The 22,221-nt window shown below is 36.6% G+C and overlaps 1 protein-coding gene across 2 annotated transcripts in view; it reads right to left on the bottom strand.

The window, feature by feature from the left end:
• Positions 1–21,813, bottom strand: part of BANK1 (B cell scaffold protein with ankyrin repeats 1) — a 312,945-nt gene extending 291,132 nt beyond the window's left edge. For both annotated transcript variants that reach the window (XM_060011625.1, XM_060011626.1), the window contains exon 1: positions 21,622–21,813. In XM_060011625.1, coding sequence (XP_059867608.1) covers positions 21,622–21,691 — 70 coding nt within the window. In that variant the 5' untranslated portion in view covers positions 21,692–21,813. The remainder of the gene's footprint in view (positions 1–21,621) is intronic.
• Positions 21,814–22,221: the final 408 nt, after the last annotated feature.

The raw sequence follows: 22,221 nt of genomic DNA, 5'->3' as shown, positions 1-22,221 counted from the left end.
TAAGGATACTGTCCATCAAAAACTGAAGCTCTATATAATATAAAAGTTTTAAACACAGAGCTATGTCAAGAATATACCATATGACCCAACAATCCCACTACTGGGCATATACCCTGAGAAAACCGTAATTCAAAAAGAGTCATGTACCAAAATGTTCATTGCAGCTCTATTTACAATAGCCCGGAGATGGAAACAACCTAAGTGTCCATCATCAGATGAATGGATAAAGAAGATGTGGCACATATATACAATGGAATATTACTCAGCCATAAAAAGAAACAAAATTGAGCTATTTGTAATGAGGTGGATGGACCTAGAGTCTGTCATACAGAGTGAAGTAAGTCAGAAAGAGAAAGACAAGTACCGTATGCTAACGCATATATGTGGAATTTAAGAAAAAAAAAATGTCATGAAGAGCCTAGGGCTAAGACAGGAATAAAGACACAGACCTACTGCAGAACGGACTTGAGGATATGCAGAGGGGGAAGGGTAAGCTGTGACAAAGGGAGAGAGAGGCATGGATATATATACACTAACAAACGTAAGGTATATGGCTAGTGGGAAGCAGCCGCATAGCACAGGGAGATCAGCTCGGTGCTATGTGACCTCCTGGAGGGGTGGGATATGGAGGGTGGGAGGGAGGGAAGAGATACGGGAACATATGTATATGAATAACTGATTCACTTTGTTATAAAGCAGAAACTAACACACCATTGTAAAGCAATTATACTCCAATAAAGACTTAAAAAAAGAAGAATATATGAAAATAAATGTTTTACATTTATTCTTAAACAATTTTAGTAATCTATTTTATGTACTGAATCTGGTTGCTTAATTACTTACACTTAAATATAGTGTAGAGAAAAAGCTATTCAAATACTGAATTTTCCCTTATATTTTTTTCTCTGAGCTTGTAAGAGTAAGATAATATTAGTATTTAAAAATTTTACCAGTTGAACTTGAGGAATTCCTATATATTAATATAGCTTAAAATTGTAAGCAAAGTTGAAAATCAGCAACAGATACTTGAAAATATAGACACAGTTGGAGGATACAGTTCTTTCATTGGAAATTCTTAGTACCTCTGGACAGTCATATTTAACAAGACATCATCCTTACCCTTCAATGATCCTGATTCTCACTACGCTAACATTTTATAGTTCTCTCTCATCACTTGGATCTTCAGATCGGCTATTTTGAAATTCAACAGGATAACTTACCACAATTATCCATAAGTACCATAATGTTGATTTAAAATGCCTCAATATCAATTCCCTAATCATTTATACTTTTTATATGTTTACTTAAAAATCATTTAATGATTATTATAAAAAACAATTGTTCAGACTTTAATATAAAGATTATGAAGCACAATTCCTACCCTTAATGGGATTTATGTACTAAAAAAAGGAAATGGATCTTTACAAGTTACCTTAATACAAGGTAGTTTATTTTAGTATTTCATTAAGACCTGTGGCTAAAGAATCTTATTTGCCCTAGGGTTAATTAGAAACACAGTCTTGGAAACAAAGTGCCAATAAATCCTTAAGTATCATAAAATGCAGAACTGAACAATGTATACATCCAAAACAACATTTAACTTTTACAAAGTCTGTTTGACATAAAAAAAAATCTGAAAATGTATCATGAATCAGTATGCAAACCACTGTGAACAGTATAAGACCATACATAAAATGTGAGCTCTTTCACATATGTACACACGAACTTACAATTCCAGGCAAATATCATCAATACTTATTTCTTAGTGAAGGGCTGTGGTATAACTATAATTTTATTCTTATCTTATTCTCTATTTTTCAAATGTTCTACAATTTACTTTTACAAGAGAATACCCCTAAAACTATTCCATATGGTTCCTTTCATGGCAAAATAGCCTGACACCAACCCAATTTTTATCATTAGGAGAAAATGGCATCAAAATAATTCCCTACTAGTGTTAAAAAACGGTTCATGTTCTCAGATATTAAAACAAAGTGGGAGCATAGAATAACATTAGTGACCTTTTACAAGGAGTGCCCATCTAAATCAGTTGTCTTTCAGTCTATATTTGTCTATATTTGTCTATATTTGTCTATATTTGTCTATATTTGTATAGACAAATATGTATATTTGTCTATATGTATATAGACAACTATATGTATATATAGTTGTATATATATATACATATAATATATGTATATATATGTATATATATGTATATGTGTATGTCTATATGTATATATATGTATATGTATATATGTATATATATATATGTATATATATGTATATATATGTATATGTATATATATGTATATATATGTCTATATATGTCTATATTTGTCCTCTGAGCGGTTGAGACGGAACAGAGCTTTACGTATTGAAAGCAGAAGGCATCTAGCACCAAGCCTAGCAGAAGTTTAGCCAAATATTTCAGGAACAGTCCTCACTCCATCATTTTAAAGTTCTTCAACCTGTTTAAGTTTTTTCTTGGTTAAATTATTTCTCTTTCTTTACCTGAAAACGTGGAGATACTGACCCCAAATTCCTAGAGATAAAATACTAAATCTGAATGCCGGGTTCAGGCCTGGTATCCAGCATTGATATGCATGGCAGTGGATGATGACGATGATGATGATAATTATAATTATAATTAAGGCTACCAAAATGTAGTGAGTGCCTAATATGTGCCAATGACTGTTCTGGTGTTTTACAAGCACTGATTTCTTTTAACCTCATTGCACCCCTGTGAACAAGTGCTCTTCTTACCTCATTTTGCACTTGTGGTGGCTGAGGCACTGAAAAAGTAAACACCTTGCAGAAGTTCACATATCTGTACTAGTAAAAACTGTAAGAGCAGCAGTGGCCAGCAGCATTAACAACAAGGATTATTAAACTGGTAAAACCATCGGATGGGAACAAATAATAACGGAGCTTTCTTTTTCTGTTTCTCTATTAAAACAACAGTGAATTCCAGAGAGATGTTTCAATAATGAATAAGTATCTATCTTACCAAGGATGACTACTGAAGGGTTACACTGATATCATGTTTTATAACAGCTAATTTTTTCATGGTTACATCCAGTGTTTTAACTAGGCTGATGGTGTATGAATGTTTGATGGATAGGGTCTTATCTGTGGTATTCATGCAAAGAATGAAATTCTTTGCTCCTGTTGAGTCCACCTGTGTTTAGAAATCTGTATTAGTTTCCTAGTGTTGCTGTAAAAAATTACCACGGACTTAGTGACTTAAAAGCCACAGAAATTTATTATCTTACAGTACTGGAAGTTAGAAGTCTGAAATGAGTCTCACTAGGCTAAAACCAAGACATAGGCAGGGCTATGTTCCTTCTGGAGGGCCAGAGAAGAATCCATTCTTTTGCATTTTTCAGCTTCTAGAAGCAATCCACAGTTCTTGGCTCTCGCCCCAATCCTCCATCTTCAAGCCAGCAACATTGGGCTGAGTCCTTCTCATGCTATTGGGTTGCCCAAAAAGTTCGTTCGGGTTTTTCCATAAGATGTTACAGAATACAGTACATGTCCCCAGCAGCAAGAGACACGCTGCCTTGCTCCTTCACGTGTAAGGACCCTAGTGAATATACTGAACCCGTCTGGATAATCCATGATACTCTCCCCCTCTCAAGGTAAACTGGTTAGTGATCTTTAACTTCATCTTCAACCTTAATCCTTTTTTTGCCAGGTGAATAACATATTCATAGGTTCGAGGATTAGGATGTAGATATCTTTGGGGTGCCATTATTCTGTCCACCACAACATCTGAACACTGCTTTCAGCTCTGGTTCTATCCCTTCCTTCCCCAAAGCCTTCTGAATTAAAACAGATAGATATACGGGCAAGTATACTTTCTGCTTCTCCTCACACAGTGTTTGTAGGATAACCTTGATTAAAAAGCTTAAAAGATCATTGTTTAAATTTCTTATTGAGTCAAAGCAAATGATACATTAGAAGAATTTTCTAAGAGTCAATTAGCAGGGGTTTGAAAATTCCTTTGAGGATGCAAAGCGTTAGGCACATGCAAATTATTAGCCTTGCATTCTTAAAGTACTCTACTGCAGGCATTTTACAATACATTTTAATCACATATGTATTACAGCTTTCATTATTTTAAATACCCTGACGGCCTTCATTAAAGACATTTTTTCTAGCATTTCATTGTAGATATTTCACTTCCTATCACTTCATGCATCTCCAAGGACCTTGAAAGTAGCAAAACTTTCTAAATTTTTATGATTATCGGTTGGAAACTGTGGTTGTCTATTCTATCGCTTGTAAAGAACGTTTCTAAGTGGATCTACTAATAAGTAACGATATCATCTTCTATGCTGTACATGTTTCTATTAAGATGACTTTCTATATACATGGCTACTTTATTGATTAAAAAATGGGAAATGTTCACATGGGAGGAATATCTGCCTGACATGGATGTATATATGGGTTTGTGTGAGAATGAAATGAGTTTACTTCAGAGAGGCATACAGTGGTCAAGAGGCCAAGCTTTGGGGTAAGGCTGTCATGAGTCCAAATTCGGCAAATAACTACCATCTCTGAGCTTGGTTCCCCCACTTGTAACATTTGGATAATACTACTTATGAAACTGGTTGTTGTGAGAATTAAATGAGATGAAGTATGTGGAGCATTTATCATAGTGCCTGACACCTGTCAGCTCTAAATAAAGCTTCCTTTCAATCTAATGGAAAGTGAAATCTGTCTTTCGAGATAGCATTTGCCAGTGGGTGGGATGCAAACTCCTGGGACACTGTGACAGCAAGTCACAGAGGGAAAGTCATTCCCTTTAGAGTACTTCTCCAATCCTGACTCCTTCAAGGGCTATGTCTCAGTTTGGAGCTCCTGTGAGTTCATGAACTCCAACACGATCAGAGACAGAGTGACCCATGTGCCCAGAGCTTATCCTTAGCTACAATGTTTTCAAAATTATTTGATTTTCAATCTGTTTATTTGTATGGTCCCCTTCTACTTACAGCAAGTGATGATGATATTTCATTTACGGTAGTGATGTAATTTTTTAAAATATATCATATTTAAGCTAAAAAAATTTAGCCTAAAGAAAAGCTTTTTCTTAAGAGGGAGCCAAAAATTGGGGAAGGTCTTATGAGAATGACTGAAATTTGCAAAACTCGGTCCCTAGAGACCGTACTCATGACTGCATTCTAAAATGAGTGGTGACTTTCTGGAACAGCAGGTATGCATCAGGAATCACCCTGAATACTCAGAGAAAACACTCTTAGCCCTTGCTCGGCCTGCATACTGGTTCTCATGACTGAATTATTCAGATCTATGCAGGCTGAGGGGTTCTGAGTCACCTGATGTTGAATTACAGTGAAGATAAAAAGAAACAGAGCTATTCAGCTTGTCCCATCCTATTTCACTTAAATACACTCCCTGAGGGCTGGAGCCAACTTTGTGTATATCCCTGGACCCTAGCACAGGAGATGCAGAATAAATGAAGGAAAATTACTCCTACACAAGAATATAGAGGCATTAGTCCACTCTTTCTTGACAAATATCCTCACTCCCAAGTGCCTAGAGAAACCAACTTTAATTTCTGTAGTGTTTTTCTTTTAAGATAAGAGATACTAATTGAATTACTGTTATGAGCCAATCATTCTCCTGAATAACTGATGTTATCATCAATAATGCCTCCTGGGCATTGGAGAGGTTGCATAGCTTGCAAAAGAGGAAGGTCCATCAGTGACAGAGCCAGGATTTGATCCTGTGCTTATTTGACTTCAAATCAAGCTCTATAAAAAAAATTTTTCCTATGTTCCTAAAAACTATTGTTTTATTTCTTTATTATTTTTAGGTCCAATTTTTCTTTAAAAAATGTTATATACATACAGGTTAAAAAAAATGTCCCAATATGTAAACAGGATGAAGTCTGGGCAGTACACTGAAATGGGATTTTATGTTTCTTCCTTATATTTCCCAAATTTTCTACAATCAAAACCATCCCCAATATGTCTTAGAAGAGTTAATAAAGTTAAATTTTTTTGTTGTTGTTGCAGGGCCCATAAGCATCTTGAAAGTGTTAATTTACATTGTCAATGTTTAAAAAACAATATGGCTGACAACACTAGGGACATGCTTGGCTATAAAACCCTTTCCAAATATTAAAACTGTGCTCTTTCCACTGTATCATGATAAATTCAAGGGACTAAAGTGACATAAGCATTGGAAAATGTCTGAGAACACTGGCAATATAACTTAAGAAATCCTAAGAAAAACATCTGGGAAAGAGAATCATGATTTAAATGAAGGTTAAATTATAATTCTCATTTATAATCATAATTTAAATGACAGTTAAAACTTAAGCAATGTACAGCATGGTGACTAAAGGTAACGTGGTGACTACAGGGAACAATACCATATTGTATACTTACAATTGACTGAGAGAGTATACATAGTTTTTAATTGAAATATAATTGACCTACAATACTATGTTAGTTCCAGTTGCACAACATAGTGATTTGATATTTCTGTACATTACAAAATGATCACCATAAGTCTAGTTACCATCTGTCACCATACAAACTTATGACAATATTATTGACTATACTCCTCTTGCTGTACATTTCACCCCTATGACTCATTTATTTTGTAACTGAAAGTCTGTACCTCTTAATCTCTCTCACCAATCACTCATCCCCTCACCCTCCTTCTCTATGGCAACCACCTGTTTGTTCTCTGTACCTAAGACTGTTTCGGTTTTGTTATGCTGCTTAGTTTGTTTTGTTTTTTTTATAAAAGTGAAATCATACCAAATTTGTCTTTCTCAGTCTTTCTTTAAATTAATTAAAACAATCTTGTATGGACAATGATCTATTCTTTTATCCAATAAATCATTGTGGATTTTCTTCTTTTTCTTTTGTTTTCTTTTGTTTTAAAACATTGTGCAACAGATTTATATGAGGAGAGAGCACAGCTGACATATTTACAAATGTCATATCACCAAATAGCTATACAAATGTAATTTTAAAGTGCATATACAAATAGTAAATATATTAAAGCTACAATGCTAAACGAGTAAAACTATTAAAAGTAAACATAGAAAAATAAAAACTAGAAGTACATACACTGCTTTTTTCTACTTTTTCAGTCTTTGTTACATATTTTCAATCATGTGCATGTATTATTTTAGAAAAAATAATGAAGCACAATGATTTAATCTTCTAGACATACATGGAGGATATTAAATTTCATTTACTTTTAAACCATAATCATACTCTTTCTGTTTGCCCCAGAATATATTTTAATTAAATATTCTTAGTTATATTAAATGGTTATAGAAATCTTAGTAAAAATACTAAACTATTAGTTACCAGATTTATAAAGTTAATATAATATTGAGAAATGCCTTAAAATTATCTTTGTGTAAAAAATTCTATGAGGACTTTCCTGGTGGCACAGTGGTTAAGAATCCACCTGCCAATGCAGGGGACACAGGTTCGAGCCCTGGTCCAGGAAGAGCCCACATGCCGCGAAGCAACTAAGCCTGTGCACCACAACTCACAACTACTGAGCCTGTGCTCTAGAGCCCATGAGCCACAACTACTGAGCCCGCGTGCCACAACTACTGAAGCCTGCGCGCCCTAGAGCCTGTGCTCCGCAACAAAAGCCACCGCAATGAGAAGCCCGCACACCACAACGAAGAGTAGCCCCTGCTCGCCACAACTAAAGAAAACCCGTGTGCAGCAATGCAGACCCAATGCAGTCAAAAAAATTTTTTTTAATTGTATAATTTATAAAAAATAGAAAAATAGTTCTGTGAACTTTTAAGACTTTTTTTCACGATCAAAGGCAGCTCATATGCAAACCAAACAATTGAGAAAGAATTTGGAAACCAGGGTGGTTATCTAAGGGCAGATATAGGACTCCGAGGATATTCAGAAACAGGGCATTCAGAAATGGCTTCACCTTTATTTATCCTTTTTCATAAACTTAATTGGCTACTCTAATGTCACACTTTGTACTAGCAAATCAGGAAGCATCTATTAATGTGTTTTTCTCTGCTGAATGGATGCCAGAGGTTACCCCTTCCTTTAGATAGCAACCAATCTATTTCAGTAATAAAAGTCATTGTCATATTAACAATGTTTTCTATGTGGGCTGTTAAGTTAGTCAATCTCCAAGACATAAAATTCATTCTCTGTCTAAATTATTTGCATTTATATCAGCTTCTGTTGTTTTAGGTTGAAAAATATTTCAACAGAAATTTATTTGGGTGACTCTTAATAGCCCATACGTTTGCATCAAACATGTGTTTCATTGACAGACATTTCTAACATGAAGTAATCTGTTTATGGCCATGTAGTCAAGATGCTCTTAATTTTAGAATGTTCTGATGAATGAAATCCCAATAGTTAAACAATGTGAAGGCATCTACATAGCTTACATGATTACTGAGATAGTGGTAGGTTTACAGATATAACATGTGAAAATATCTGTAAAATCATTTGCTCAGTTAAGATGCACACGTTATTTAAATATCAACCTCATAAATACATTCCAAAATATTATTATGTTAGAATTCCCTGTGTACTTTCCCAGTTCCATTTCATTCACACACTTTCCTTTCCCTAATAGAGAATCACCTTCTGATTTTCCTCCCATTTTCTCTAGCACATCCCGTAATCAAAGGTCCCACCTGAATGGTCAGAATTAAAAATAAGAGAATGAAAGAAATCGGCCAATTGTGTGTGCCCTACTCAGTCTACCAATGCCATTTCCCTACTGTATAGCTCCTTCTGCTTTTATTTCTATTATAAGCCTCCCTCCCTCCCACTCTTTCAAAATGTGGTCATCAGCAAAGGGTCAGAACTTTATTTACATAATGGAATGAAGAGACCGAGGAAAACAGCTAAAAGGAGTGCAACCAGTCTCTGGTTGAAAGAGTCATCCTCTCAAGAACTCATTGCCATTTAACAGGAATGATAACTTTGTGCAGAAGGACTTACTTCTCTACCAGTGTTGAGATGACAAAGCATCCCACGGTTAAATATATTTGTGAAACAATAGCTTCAAGGAGATTGAAGAGACATTGTTTATTGCAGAATTTCTCAGGCCATTTTAATGTCCTAATATATATATTCAAAACTTTTTCCTCCATAGAAAACTTTTTTCCAAGGAATATATATGCTATAGAGCAATATGGGCAACACAGTATTAAAGGAATAAAGCCCTGGAAGTATGAACTCGGGTTTTTGAGGTATTGACCATCAGGTAAGAGAAGTATGAGTCACCCTTCATAATGTCTCACATGGCCACTCACCTACTCACCTCGCAGCAGCCATGACGGCCATCAATTACAGAGCACCTGCTCTGCTGCAAGTATTACTAAGTGTTCTTTCCTCATTTCTTGGTGAGGTACAGAGAGGTCCTGTAACAGTTACCTAAGGTCATATGACTAACTACTAGGTGATTCAGGTAGGCTTTAAACTCAGAATGAGGAACCTAAGCCTAGATTTTCATATGCACCAGATCAGAAAATTATTCTCAGAGGTCACATAATAAAGTACTACATATGAGCATACTTTCTAACGAATCTTCTATATTTTCCCAAGGAGAGGCAGAAATGAAATGTGTGTTAATTGCTAACTTCTCGGAAGGCTGGCTCTCATAAAAAAAATAGAAAAGCTGTCCCTTTCTCTCCATAATTATAGGAACTGTAGGTTACTTAAAACTAGAAATTTGCTTAGGGGCCCCTTTCTGTTATTCTCCTCACCCTTAGAGGTCTAGGTGAAACACTGTATAGATTTATACCCTATAAGGAATACACTGCTCAGACATAATTTAAACAATTTCAAATATATCACTAAAGCTTTACCTATACAACTATATCAACTATTATCTAACTATATGATGATATTAGAAATGCCTTTATCACAAAAGTTAAGAGTCAACTACAGTATGATCTGAGTCAACTACATTATGAGTCAACTACACTATGATCCAGTTTTTCTGTGTGTTGTTTTTTCTTCATGGGGCCGGGGAGGGGGGGGGGTATAATCTATGATACAGTGTGGACCAAGTCTCCTCCAAGGATAAAGCAATGAACATTAACTACATTTTTATTTTTGAAAATATAATGCTTAAACAGAATTAAATTCTCAAAATGAGAAAAATGTTCTTTACCCATCAACTATTTTTCCTCAAGACAACGCACAATTCACATATAGAACCACAGCATTTGTTTTCATAACAGATCACAGGTTTCATCAAGTTCAGTTTGTAGTGAATCCCCAGAGAATCATGTGTTTGAGATATTACAGTGTTTAATGTAGCGTTGAGAAAAATTAAACAGGAGAACTGAAAGAACATTTATATGAGGCTCTCAATCCTGAGATTCATATGTATGTGACACCAGAAGTGCAGGGAATGAGCCATGTAAACACATTTCTTCCAATAAAAGTGAAAGCTGAATACCAGCTTATGCTGAATGTAATAATATTTGCCTTTTGCTAAGCACCTGTTATGAATGCTCCAGGCACTTTACACACAGAATTATATTTAATCATCATGATCCTAAAAAATAGGGTGCTACCCAATCCAGATATAGAAGAATTGGATCCTAGATAAGTAATCTGTTCAAAGTCACACAAGTAAGTGACAGATCCCATATCTGAGTTGATATAGGTAAGACACAGACTATCAGTACAGATAATCAACTCACAAAGGTGAACACAACTTGTAGCCTTAGTTATCGTGTAAAATAACATTTATCAATGTTAAATTAGAAAAATGTATAGGAAACAGGTGAGAGATTAGGAAAGTAGTTTCCTCTATAATACAAATAAAATTTTTGATAAATTGTAAACTAATATTCTATAGGCATATCCAAAGATCTATCTTAAATTCCTTTTAAAAAGGCATTGTGTGTCTTTTTTAATTTTAATATCTTATACAGTTTAATACTAATAAAATTTCAGATATTCTCCTTCTCATAATTTCAATGCAGAGGTCACATTTTTCCAATTAATGATTCAAGGAACTAATTTTGTGATAAAATATTACCTGGAAAGACATTTCAAATACAGAAAGTAATGACTTGTTACATTTGTTCACAGGAGCACATCAGGAAAGTTCAACCTTCATGTGGTTGTAACATGAGTGAGTGGAAAGTTTCCAATTTTGTCAATTGATTTAAGTAACCCAAGTTACTATATACTTCTGAAACCTAGGACCTTTTTCACACAGAATTTTCTTCCCAAATTAATCCAACAGAATACTTAATAGAATTTCAAGTTGATTCTCCCCAAATCGGCATATGCATATAATGCAATTCCAAAGAAATGAAAGGCATCTGTTTTTGTTAGTGCAGATCCAGCAAACAGGAGATGGCTTATAAGCCAGAAATTCTTAGGGTCCTGACGCCAGTGTGTTTCAGGTGCCAACATCTGGTTCAGTGCCTTCCAGATTCCCTAGCTTCCTGATGGTGATAAGAAAGCAGTCACCACCCCATTTGCCCCTACCCCCTGCTCCAGCCCCCCACCCAAGCGGGACACTTAGGAAAACTGTCCCAGCCTATTTCCAAACTCCTTACATCAATTATGTAAAAACTCAATTCCCGATCTTAAAGTTCTTTCTGCTTAAAACTGCTAGATTATTTTCTATTAAATGCTTCTAAACGTGTTACGCAGCATCCCAATTGTTTCATGGGAAGGAAAAGTGGACAAAATAATCTCTAAATGCAAGTGGCAAAACAGAAGAATAAATATCTATTAATAGCCAAGAAAATAAAGGAAAAGGAGATTTCTTGGGAGAACTTTCCTTAGCAGATATTGGCTTGGGAATAAACAAATACATTAGTAGAACAGAACACTCCAAATGCAAATTCCAGGATATACGAAAATCTGCTGTATGGCAATGGTGGTATTTCAATTCATTTGGAAGAGTAGGGTTCCTTTAATAAATGTTGATTTCTCAATTGGCTGCCCTTATTTTTTTAAAAAAAGAAAAACTTAAGTTGGATTTCAGCCTCATGCTATAAACAAAAATAAATCCCAAGCATACTAGATGCAACTATAAAAAGTTAAATCCTAGAAAAAAAATGTAGAAAGTGACATTGGTCATTTAGGGGTTTATAAAAGACTCCTCCAGCCAAGACAGGAAACAGAACTAGGAAAGAAAATATACGCATATTTGAACCAATGAGCATTAAAATATATTCAGTGGCAACAAACACCATAATCTAAATCATTTAGAAAGACTAAGATAAAGAAAAGTATCTGTGATCCATAAGATAAAGTACATGATATGTTCTTACAGTATGATCTTACAATGTGCTCTTACAAATCATTAAGACAGAAGACATGATAGAAATATGAGTAAATGATATGAAAAAATGCTAGTTAAATTTTACCTAGCATTCAAATAATAATGAAATGTCACTATTAATATACCTTCTGTGGGTGGGCATGAATGGGAAGAGGGTCTCTTTAAACTGCTGGAGGGACTGTGAATTACGTTACCATTTTTATGACAGTTATCTGGTAATATTTATATAACAATATTTTATAAGGGAGAAATCAAACCTTTAATGGATTTAACTGGGGTTTTTTTTTTGAAAGCTGAGAGCACTGCTATCCAACAGAAAATACAAGTCACAAATGCTAACCACATATGTAATTTTAATTTTGTAACAGCTACATTTCAAAAATAAAAACAGGTAAAATTAATTATAGTAATATATTTAATTTAATCCAGTAAATGCAATATATTTAATCCATATAAAATGTAATCCATATAAAATGTAATCCATATAAAAATGACTGAGAGATTTTATATTCTACTTTTTTGTACTAAATCTTTGAAAACTAGTGTGCGTGTGTTTGTTTGTTTGTTTTTTTGCGGTAAGCGGGCCTCTCACTGTTGTGGCCTCTGCCGTTGCGGAGCACAGGCTCCGGACGCGGAGGCTCAGCGGCCATGGCTCACGGGCCCAGCCACTCTGCGGCATGTGGGATCTTCCCGGACCGGGGCACGAATCCGTGTCCCCTGCATTGGCAGGCGGACTCTCAACCACTGTGCCACCAGGGAAGCCCTTTTTGTTTTTTTTTTTAGTGTGTGTTTTTAGATTTCCAGCACATCTCAGTTTGAACCAGCTGTATTTCAAGCGCTCAAGAGCCACCTTATCTAGTGTATACAGTGTTAGGCAGCACGGTACAGTGTTTTTTGCCCATCAGCAGACAGAAGGTATGTAAGATTTCACTGATCTGACATCACAGAACAAATCTGCATTCTACACCCTTGTCAGGGAATGTAATTTTGAGCTCACTGTCATTTATTATCAAAATCTTCTATGACACAACTAACATGTAACAAGAACAGTCAACATTTATAACTATACCAACCTGCTTGAATGTGCTTTTATTTAGCAACATTCAGTTACGTGGATTCGGACAGGAAGAATACAATTGGATAGACTTATGTAGGGTTGCTGTTTTATCAAGCGGGTATGACAAAAAGAGGTGGGTGAGAGTTGAAGTATGTGCAAAGATATGATTGTAATAGTGATGCATTGATTCCAATTTGGATAAAAAGGACGGGATGATCAACAAAAAATAAAGCTATGGAATAATCTAGCATTGAAACAAAGTTTCTATGAAATATGAAAAGTTTTAGAAACAAAGTTTCTAAAGAAATATGTTATTTTCCATTAACACTGATGCTTAGGGAGAGAAGGAGGTGGGGAGAGGGAAAAGCAATGAAGGAGGAGAAGGAAGGGGAGGAGAGGAGGAGGAAGAAGCACTCTGGAAACATGGAAAAAGAGAAGGAAAGAAGTAAGGGAAAAAATGAAACAGAATATTTAAACACATAAGAAAATCTATACATTAAAATGTGTTCCTAATGGAATTTATGGAACTTGTCTTTGAAAGTTTTCACAGGAGAAAATCCCCTTTGGTGTAGTGCTATTAGCTTTTGAGTACAAGTAAATCATTATAGCAGCACAGATCTTAAAACAAAAAAATATATACATAAATAAAATTCTTTCCTTGGCCCACATCTCCTGCAGTGGCTACTTCCTTTCTACACTCTGGCAGCCACGCTTTAAAAAGTTGTCTACATGGCGTGCACATCCTCATCTACCTTCACCCTTCAACTCGCATCCCCTCTACTAAAGCTACTTACTTCTCTAAGGTCATCTTAAGTTTCAAGGTGCCAGATCCATTGGCTAAATTTCAGTCCTCAATTTACCTGACCTATTCAAAGAATCTGAGTCAGTTCACCATTCTTGCCTTCCCCAAACATTTTATTCTTGAATTCTTGCCGTTTTACACTTATCTTCCTCCTTTTCTCTTTAGCCTCTCCTCAATCATATTGGGTAACTCCTCTCGCTCTATCAATGCTTTAAATGTTTGCTTTACATGGTTCTTTATCCTGGGTCATCTTTTCTTTCTACTCTAAACTCTTTTTTTTTCTGTTATCTTATTTACTGATGCAGTTTTAAAGACTGTATTTTCCCCAATTTTATATCTCCAGCCTGAACTGCCTTTCTGAGCTCCAGATCATAATATCAAATGTTTACTTGACATCGCTACTTGAATATTTCCCAGATATCCCAAATATAATATACGCAAAATTGAAATTGGATGTTCTCATGCCCTTACCGTTTCCTCCTGCTCTTTCAATCTTTTCCATTGGCGTAAACGACAGCTTTATGACCCTCCAAGTTTTCCATGCCACAAACCTAAGACTGATTCTTCACATCTCTTTCCCCCTCAGGTTCTATATCTCCTACTATACCACAAAAAGTATGTAAGTAATAGTTCTTAATAAACATGTCCACTTCTCCCTATATTTTACTGGTTGATAAATTCCTAATTGTTCAAAACCTTTCCATTGTTTTGACCTCTTCCAATTTGTTGTACCAAAAGCAGGTTACATGATCTTTTTTTTTTAGGTTATAAATTCTCTTATTTTCACCTTCATTGATTTAGAAGGTGATTCAGAAGAAGAATAGCCTTTCATGTGATCTTCTAAAAACCAAAATCTAGTGATGTCATGCTTCTGTTTTAAAACTCTTCAATAGCTACTCATTATATTTACTTAGGGAACTTTGCTCACAGATTTATGTAATTTAGTTTCCGTTTACTTTTCCAGCTTCTTCTTCTGCAACTCTCCCCGTGGCTCATTATAAGACTGTTAATGTACCCTTGTCAAAACCTGAAAATCTTTTATCATTCTGAGCCTAATTCCTTCATCTACATCACTACACTTAATTGATCACACCTGAACTTCTTTAATTTGTGCCTATCTCCCCAGTTTGGTAAGAGCACACTGAATTTAATCTTGTTTTCCAAGATGATCATTAACCCCATTATTAACATATCATCTGTAACCTAATGAGGATACTAAACTTTCTACTCTATTACTAAAAAAAATATCTTAATCAAGGACCAATCTCTGAAGTACAATGCTGATTACACTGCTTCAGATTGATATTAATCCGCTGACAGTGTGTATAAAGTTTTCACAATTGCCTGTCAGTGATGCTATTTTTCATCATATGCCGGGGGATTGCGATAATAGTCAGTAAATTATGCTGCTTTTGTATCTTCTCTTCCTTTTTTACCAAGATAAATGTCATAAGCATCCTCTCTGTGTGCCTCAATTTCAATACATTCTAAAAATTTGTCAGAAACAGTATGCTGTAAATTTTTCAGATAAATAAAAACAGAATTAACAAAACAAAAAGTCTATTGCTAAATTTTATAATTAACGTAATTCTGTAACTATAGTACATAATGCAAAACTCTAGACTTCTTAACAGTGCTTAATTCTTATAATATTAACCTTTGAATGAAGTATTTCCTCACCAACTATAGAGACTTCAAGTTTAGAGACAAAAATAGCTGCATGCAGTTTCTTCAAATATCAACAATAAAGCTAGAAAACTCCAAATATTCTTATCTAGAGGAACACAAGACTTACTCATAAGGCACCCTACTTTCAGCACATAAAAGGAATAGACCTAATTCTCAGATTGTTTTAACTTTCAATGAAGATGCATAGAAGACATCACTTGAACAATAATAACAACTTTCTAAAAGAGAAGAAGCTTCTGTGAACAGGAGTGGCAGTGTTTGAGAAATGAAGTTATTCTAACCCAAACTCTTTTTTTTCCTCCAAAGAAGAGACGCTCATTCAAATTAGTCCATGTAAAGAGAAGGTCATTGCAAGGACGCCACAGGCATTTCATGAACAGACAATATCAGAACAAGGGCAGCTGGGTCTTACTTGGTCTGGAAATGGGAAGTCAGAAACTAAAACTCCTCTCTTTGTCTTTCAGTGCTCCTTAATTCTCTCTTCTCGTCTTCTTTCTAATTATCCACCTTGCACATGAGTCAACTAGCTGTCAGCCTCTACTGTGTATCATCACACATCGACCTTCCCCTGACAACAGTCTCATTATCTCTTGTTTGAAAGAAGGGCTTGGTTGACTGCAACAAACCTTTAAATGTGTGTGCCAGACAACACACATCACTGGTCATGAAGCAGTCCACGGACTGGCTGCCTTTGAATCAAGTGCCTATTCTTGGCCAAAGTAACTGTTTCTGGAATCTGGGCTGTTCATGGTTCTACCCATTTTACATAGGTATGGATGGACAGGATATGATAAAGGAAGGGTCCTCTGGTCTACAGAGAAGTGCCTGGAGTAGCGAAAGTTCTAAACTCTTACTGAAAAGTAATGAGGAAATTAAGGAAATTATCTCCTTAATTGAAATCAAAGTAGATTTTTGCTTCAGTTTTATCTCACTCACTTTCCCAACTGTGACCCAATGGTTCAGGAATTGTATTAAAACTGTAGTTGTCTCCTGAGATTTTTTAATTACATGGGTCTACTAAATCTAAATAAAATGTGATTGGCCAATGTAGAAAATGTATAAATTTTAGGGATTCTTCATACAGTCACAAGAAATACGCTACAACAGTGGTCCCCCAACCTTTTTGGCACCAGGGACCGGTTTCGTGGAAGGCAATTTTTCCGCTGGCTGGGCGGGGGGCAGGGTGGTCCAGGCGGTAATGCGAGCGATGGGGAGCAGCAGTGAAGTGTCCCCTTGCTCCCCTCCTGCTGTGCGGCCCAGTTCCTAACAGGCTGCGGACCACTAACGGTCCACGGCCTGGGGGTTGGGGAGCCCTGTTCTACAATGTGTCATTCCAGTTCCATGATTTTATAGAATCCTACCACTTTGATATGATTTGTTTCTCCATATCTTTGATGTTGGTGCTTCACCCTCCACCCCAAACCCTAAAACAAAATTACACGTTTTTTTAGGAAATGAAAGAACACAATGAATTATTAAATGTTTTCATATGATTATATGGAACAATATAACTTCTTGTCCAAAGTAGGTGCTAATCCTCTGATGGTCTCAACTGTCAAGGTAATGTGATATCTATATGATATGAATTCCAAGTAGAAACGTAATAAATGGTAGCTATTAAAAGAAGGCCAAAATTTCAAGTGGTCTGACACTATGTTTTCTTCTGAAAGTTAGACATGATCCTAAGGATAAATTCAAACAAAAAGGGAATGAGGATATTGATCCCAACCAAAGGATGAAGTTTACACCTCAGGGTAGATCATGACCAAACGAAATCAGGCAAATGAAATTCCAAGTCAGGAACTGTTCTTACACTTTTCAGTATGTCTTCCTTATAAAATGGAACACATAAATCATGAAGCAATGAGAATTACTAATATGGAAAAGAGGTACAGGAGCTTAAAAGAAAGGAAAATATGGCACATGCTTAATATGATAAAACAAAACTTATTTTAATAAACTGGAGCAAAGAAAATCTTATAAAAGACCACAAGGCAATGATGAATTACTTCTCATGATTACAAAGGGAAGTGGTCTTTCTGGATTATCTCAATTTGGAGCACTTGGAAGCAACAATGATAAAGTGGTAAAGGTCTAAAAGGCTCATTATTTTTCTCTGAGTCAAAAGTAAATACAGGAGGGTGTAAGTCCATACAATATCTGTTATTTTCACCACCTGGACTATTTCAGTGTCTGCAGTAAAACTTAGATACCATTCTTTACATTTAAAACAGGAAAGAATTACAAGGCCATATAATAACTTATTTTTAAATAATAACTTCCAGAATGTTTGTCCTTCCTATTCTTATTTCATAGTTGTCTCCAAAATTACTATAAGATATTCTATAATTTATAAAGAAAGTAATAAAATAGCAACTGTAACTTAGATGATCGGGCAAAAGCCATTTAAATTCTCAAAACATGTGGTTTACATTTGGCAGGAATGATATTCTTTACATTGGATTTTTTTTAACCCAACAGTAAATATTTTGGTAAAATAGATCTTCCATCTTCTTATAATTTGATGAAGTATCCCACAATTTTATGTTTGATGCTTATTTTTTTCACATACATTTATTTTTTTTAATTGGGTCACAATTGGTACTCTGTGATATGGGGAAATAAAACACATTCTCATTTTGTCCTCTTAAATTCCCGCTTTATTCTTTCCTGTAACTGCCCTAGTTTAAACCCTTTTAATCCATCTATCCTTAGTTATTCTCATTGTGGATTCCTTCTTTTTCTCCTCTCAGAACTATTGACCACACTATTTCCCCAAGATTATGACAATATCTTACTACAGAAGTCACACTCCCAAATTTTTTTAGTGTGGGAGTTTGATGGCTTCATTCTTTTAAGTTTTTCCCCAAGTCACCATGAGGCAGCTTCTCAATAAGAACTCTATCTTTTACATGTAAATATGACACTACTGACCAACGACCAAGGAAGTAAAACTAACACGTATCAAGCAATTACTCTTTGCTATGGCACCCTGAAAAGCACTTCACATGCATTTTCTCCTTTAATCCTCAGAAACATTCTTTCAAATAAATGTTGCTTTGTACCCACTTTTGCTTTTTTAATGGACCATTTGGGATAATGACAGATTGATTGATTTATCCAAGATCGCAAAGCAGATATGTAATGAAGCTGGACTGAAGCAGTCTGAGCCCAGAGGCCATCATAAGTAGGGTATGATCACCTAAAGCACATGTTCAGATACATGTGGCAAGAAAGGTCCCTCTGCTACCCCAAGTACGACGCCCAGTATGCTGTTGTGTATGCCTGAAATCCTAAGCAAGTAAATATTACAGAATTATCCCATATTAAAGTAAAAAGGCCCTGAGAGAGCTACCTCTCTTCAAAATCTCAGCATAAGTAAGCTTATCTCAGAACCTTTCTCGCTGGTCTGAAGAAAGCAAGTTTTACCAGCCACTAGAGTTAAATAGGGTATTTCCCTGGTAGGAGAAATCTACCTTGTTGGCTATGTTGGAAGACTGTAGTTAAGAGTAAAGAGCTTCAAATCTGCAAGAACTTTAGGACACAAAGGAAAGACCTAGACAAACCATGTTTCTCACAAGCAAAGATGCAGTCCATCAGACCACAGTTTTCAGAATGTTAATGTTCAACGTTTAGAAAGTTAACATATTAAAATGTGAGACAGGACAGATGCTTTCTGCTTTTAACCTAACAACTGATCTCTCTCTTCATCAGAGGCATCAAATAATAAAAAATACAAAAACTATGGGGTAGGGAGCAATCTGTGCTTTAATAAACAGTCCTTATTGAAGGTAGCAGTTTAAATTTAAACATTAGTTTTGGAATAAAACAAGGAAGGAACTTCTCTTTTGGACATTAGTGGACAGTATCTAGTTAAACATAAAGCCAGAAAATAAAGTCTAAGCGGAATTTTCACCACTGTGCACCATTTTCACACTGTCTTAGTTCTGGGTATCGTATCTTTTCTGCTTCCATTAAAGGACAAGTTGGACACTCAAAGATTTCTCTGATGGCAGTAAACACAAGATATTGTCATTACAAATACACAATACACCTAATGCTAGACATATAATCTTCATAGGCATGAAACTGTATTTACCACTTTAAACTGTGTTTGCCCATTTTACACTCATATCACTACACAAGTCTTGGGGGTGGGCAGGTAAAGATTGTTGGTGAAATGATGAACAGGATCTTCAAATAGTTATTGGTTATGGGACTGTGGGCAAATCACTCCCTGAGTCTCAGTTTTCGCATGTCTAAAATGAGGCAGTTGGACTAACTGACCCTTAATGTGTCACATTAAGCCAAAGTCTAAGATGCTGTGGAGACACTTGCCCAAAGCAGACACAGAGGTCACACGGAAAGGTATCCATTTTTTAAAAAAGGATTAATCAGAAATAGTTCTTTTAGAATACTCTTCATATCTAGGAATGGCATGGGTTAATAACAAAAAGATAGCTCAGTATAAGAAAAGTGTCATTACCTGAGCCAGATGAGGAGACAAATGAAGCAAGTAATAAATACCATATTGGAAGGACCAAAGGAGATGGGGGGAAACGCATGGGAGGAACAGGGCTACTCAGGATGAGACAAAAATTGGTTCACATCACTCCAGCATTATTCACAATGGCAAATACCTCAAAGTATTACTTGAGTATTAAGTAAAATAATAGTCATGTTCTGGCTAAAGTGCTCCATCTAGAAGTTTGAAACAAATTGTAGCTGATTCTATTTACCTAAATTGTTCAGTTGAAATTACAAAAGAGCTAACCTACTCAAGGTTCAAAAGACAAGGCTGGTTTATTTACTGAACCAAGCACAGATGCAGTCCATCAGACCACAGTTTTCAGAATAATGTTTAACATTTAGAAAGTTAACATATTAAGATATAATTCCTTTCTTGCCATTTCCATTGCCACAAATACCCCCATTTTAACTGAAAAACAGTCTTTTAAAATTTATATATGAAAAAAAACACTTGCCAAGAGAAACAGCTAAAGTCATAATTTCATTACTTAACAAAATGCTAATAAGCTATGAGAAACTCCATTCAGCAAATTAATAGAATTTCACTCAGATTTTCTTATCGCACATCTCAGTGTGAACATCTCCAGGAATCTTAATATCCAAGTGGAAGCCTTTTCTTTTTAATTTTCAAAACTGAACACTTTTTATAATCAGTGTACAATTCACAAATGCATTTGACATACTTCAAAAAGGAATGAAAACAAGTGCCTTAACTTCTGTTTGACCCATAAATGCATTTATGTATTCAACCGAACGGACTGCTTTTCCTTTCAACAAGTTAAGAAAATCTGTGTTTCGAGGAGTTTTTACAGAAAGTAACCTGTCTGATTAGTAGGTCACAGGCCAAATTTACCGGATTGGATTTTGGGAGACCTGGCAGGTAAACGGGCGATGCTACCAAAGGGCAGGTTTGCCATGTTGACAAAAGTTTTAGGCTGATGAATAACTTTAAAACACGTTCCAAGCTGATTTTAGAAACTAGAGGAGCCTGTCCCGGGTGCTCGGGAAAGTTCCAGCTACTCAGAAGCTGCGGCACCGGCGGTGCCACGCCGCCCAGATTCAAGGAGCGCTCCCACCGCGTCGCGTCCCGATTCCCCCGGCAAGGAGCCCGCGACAGAAGCCGGCTGCGCGGCGGAGCGGCAGCCGTGGTCCCGCGGCCTCGAGGCGCACAGTCTCCGCGGGACCCCGGGGCGGGCTGGCCTCCTTCCGGCCGCCCGGCCGCGCGCACACCCACCTCGGGGCGCTGGGCCGCCTGCGGGCCATTCCCGACTCCCGCCCGCCCGGCCCGGCGCTGCTGGCAGCATCGCGGCTGCTGAAGCCCGGGCGCCTGGACAGGTGCCCGCCGAGCCCGGACTCTCCCGGTCTGAGGTTCTCCGCGAGCTGGTCTCCGGGCCCCCGACCGTCCTCAGCCCGCTTCCCACCGCGGCGGCTGCGGCCGAGGTCCCGGAAACGCAGCCCCGGGGCGCGGGCCTCAGGGCGAGGGCTCGCCACGCTGGGCGCCCCGCGGAAGTGAAACTGCTCAAGGGCTTGCTCGGGCCTTCTTTTTAGGACGCTTTGGTTTCTCCTAACACTCTCTGGTCCTGTTCCCGCCTCATCTTTTCACTCAGGACATTTTTTGAGCTAGGCTACCTGTTCCTGTAGCCCTTCTTGTCCCATTCAAGGGCTTCCACGATGCTTCCACTTCCAGGAACAGGGATACCAGAAGTAGACACTTGCTGGAAAAGGGGACTAAGAGATATAGACATACAGATATGGATGTATCAGTAAAGGTATAAAGATGTACATGTAGATACGTAGTTGGTTTTTTTGTTTGTTTGGAGGGTTTTTTGGGTTG

This window comes from Delphinus delphis, chromosome 5 (assembly GCF_949987515.2).
Source record: "Delphinus delphis chromosome 5, mDelDel1.2, whole genome shotgun sequence".
Lineage (NCBI taxonomy): Eukaryota > Metazoa > Chordata > Mammalia > Artiodactyla > Delphinidae > Delphinus > Delphinus delphis.
Note: the sequence above shows the minus strand (reverse complement) of the source record. Positions and strands in the feature narration are given on the sequence as shown.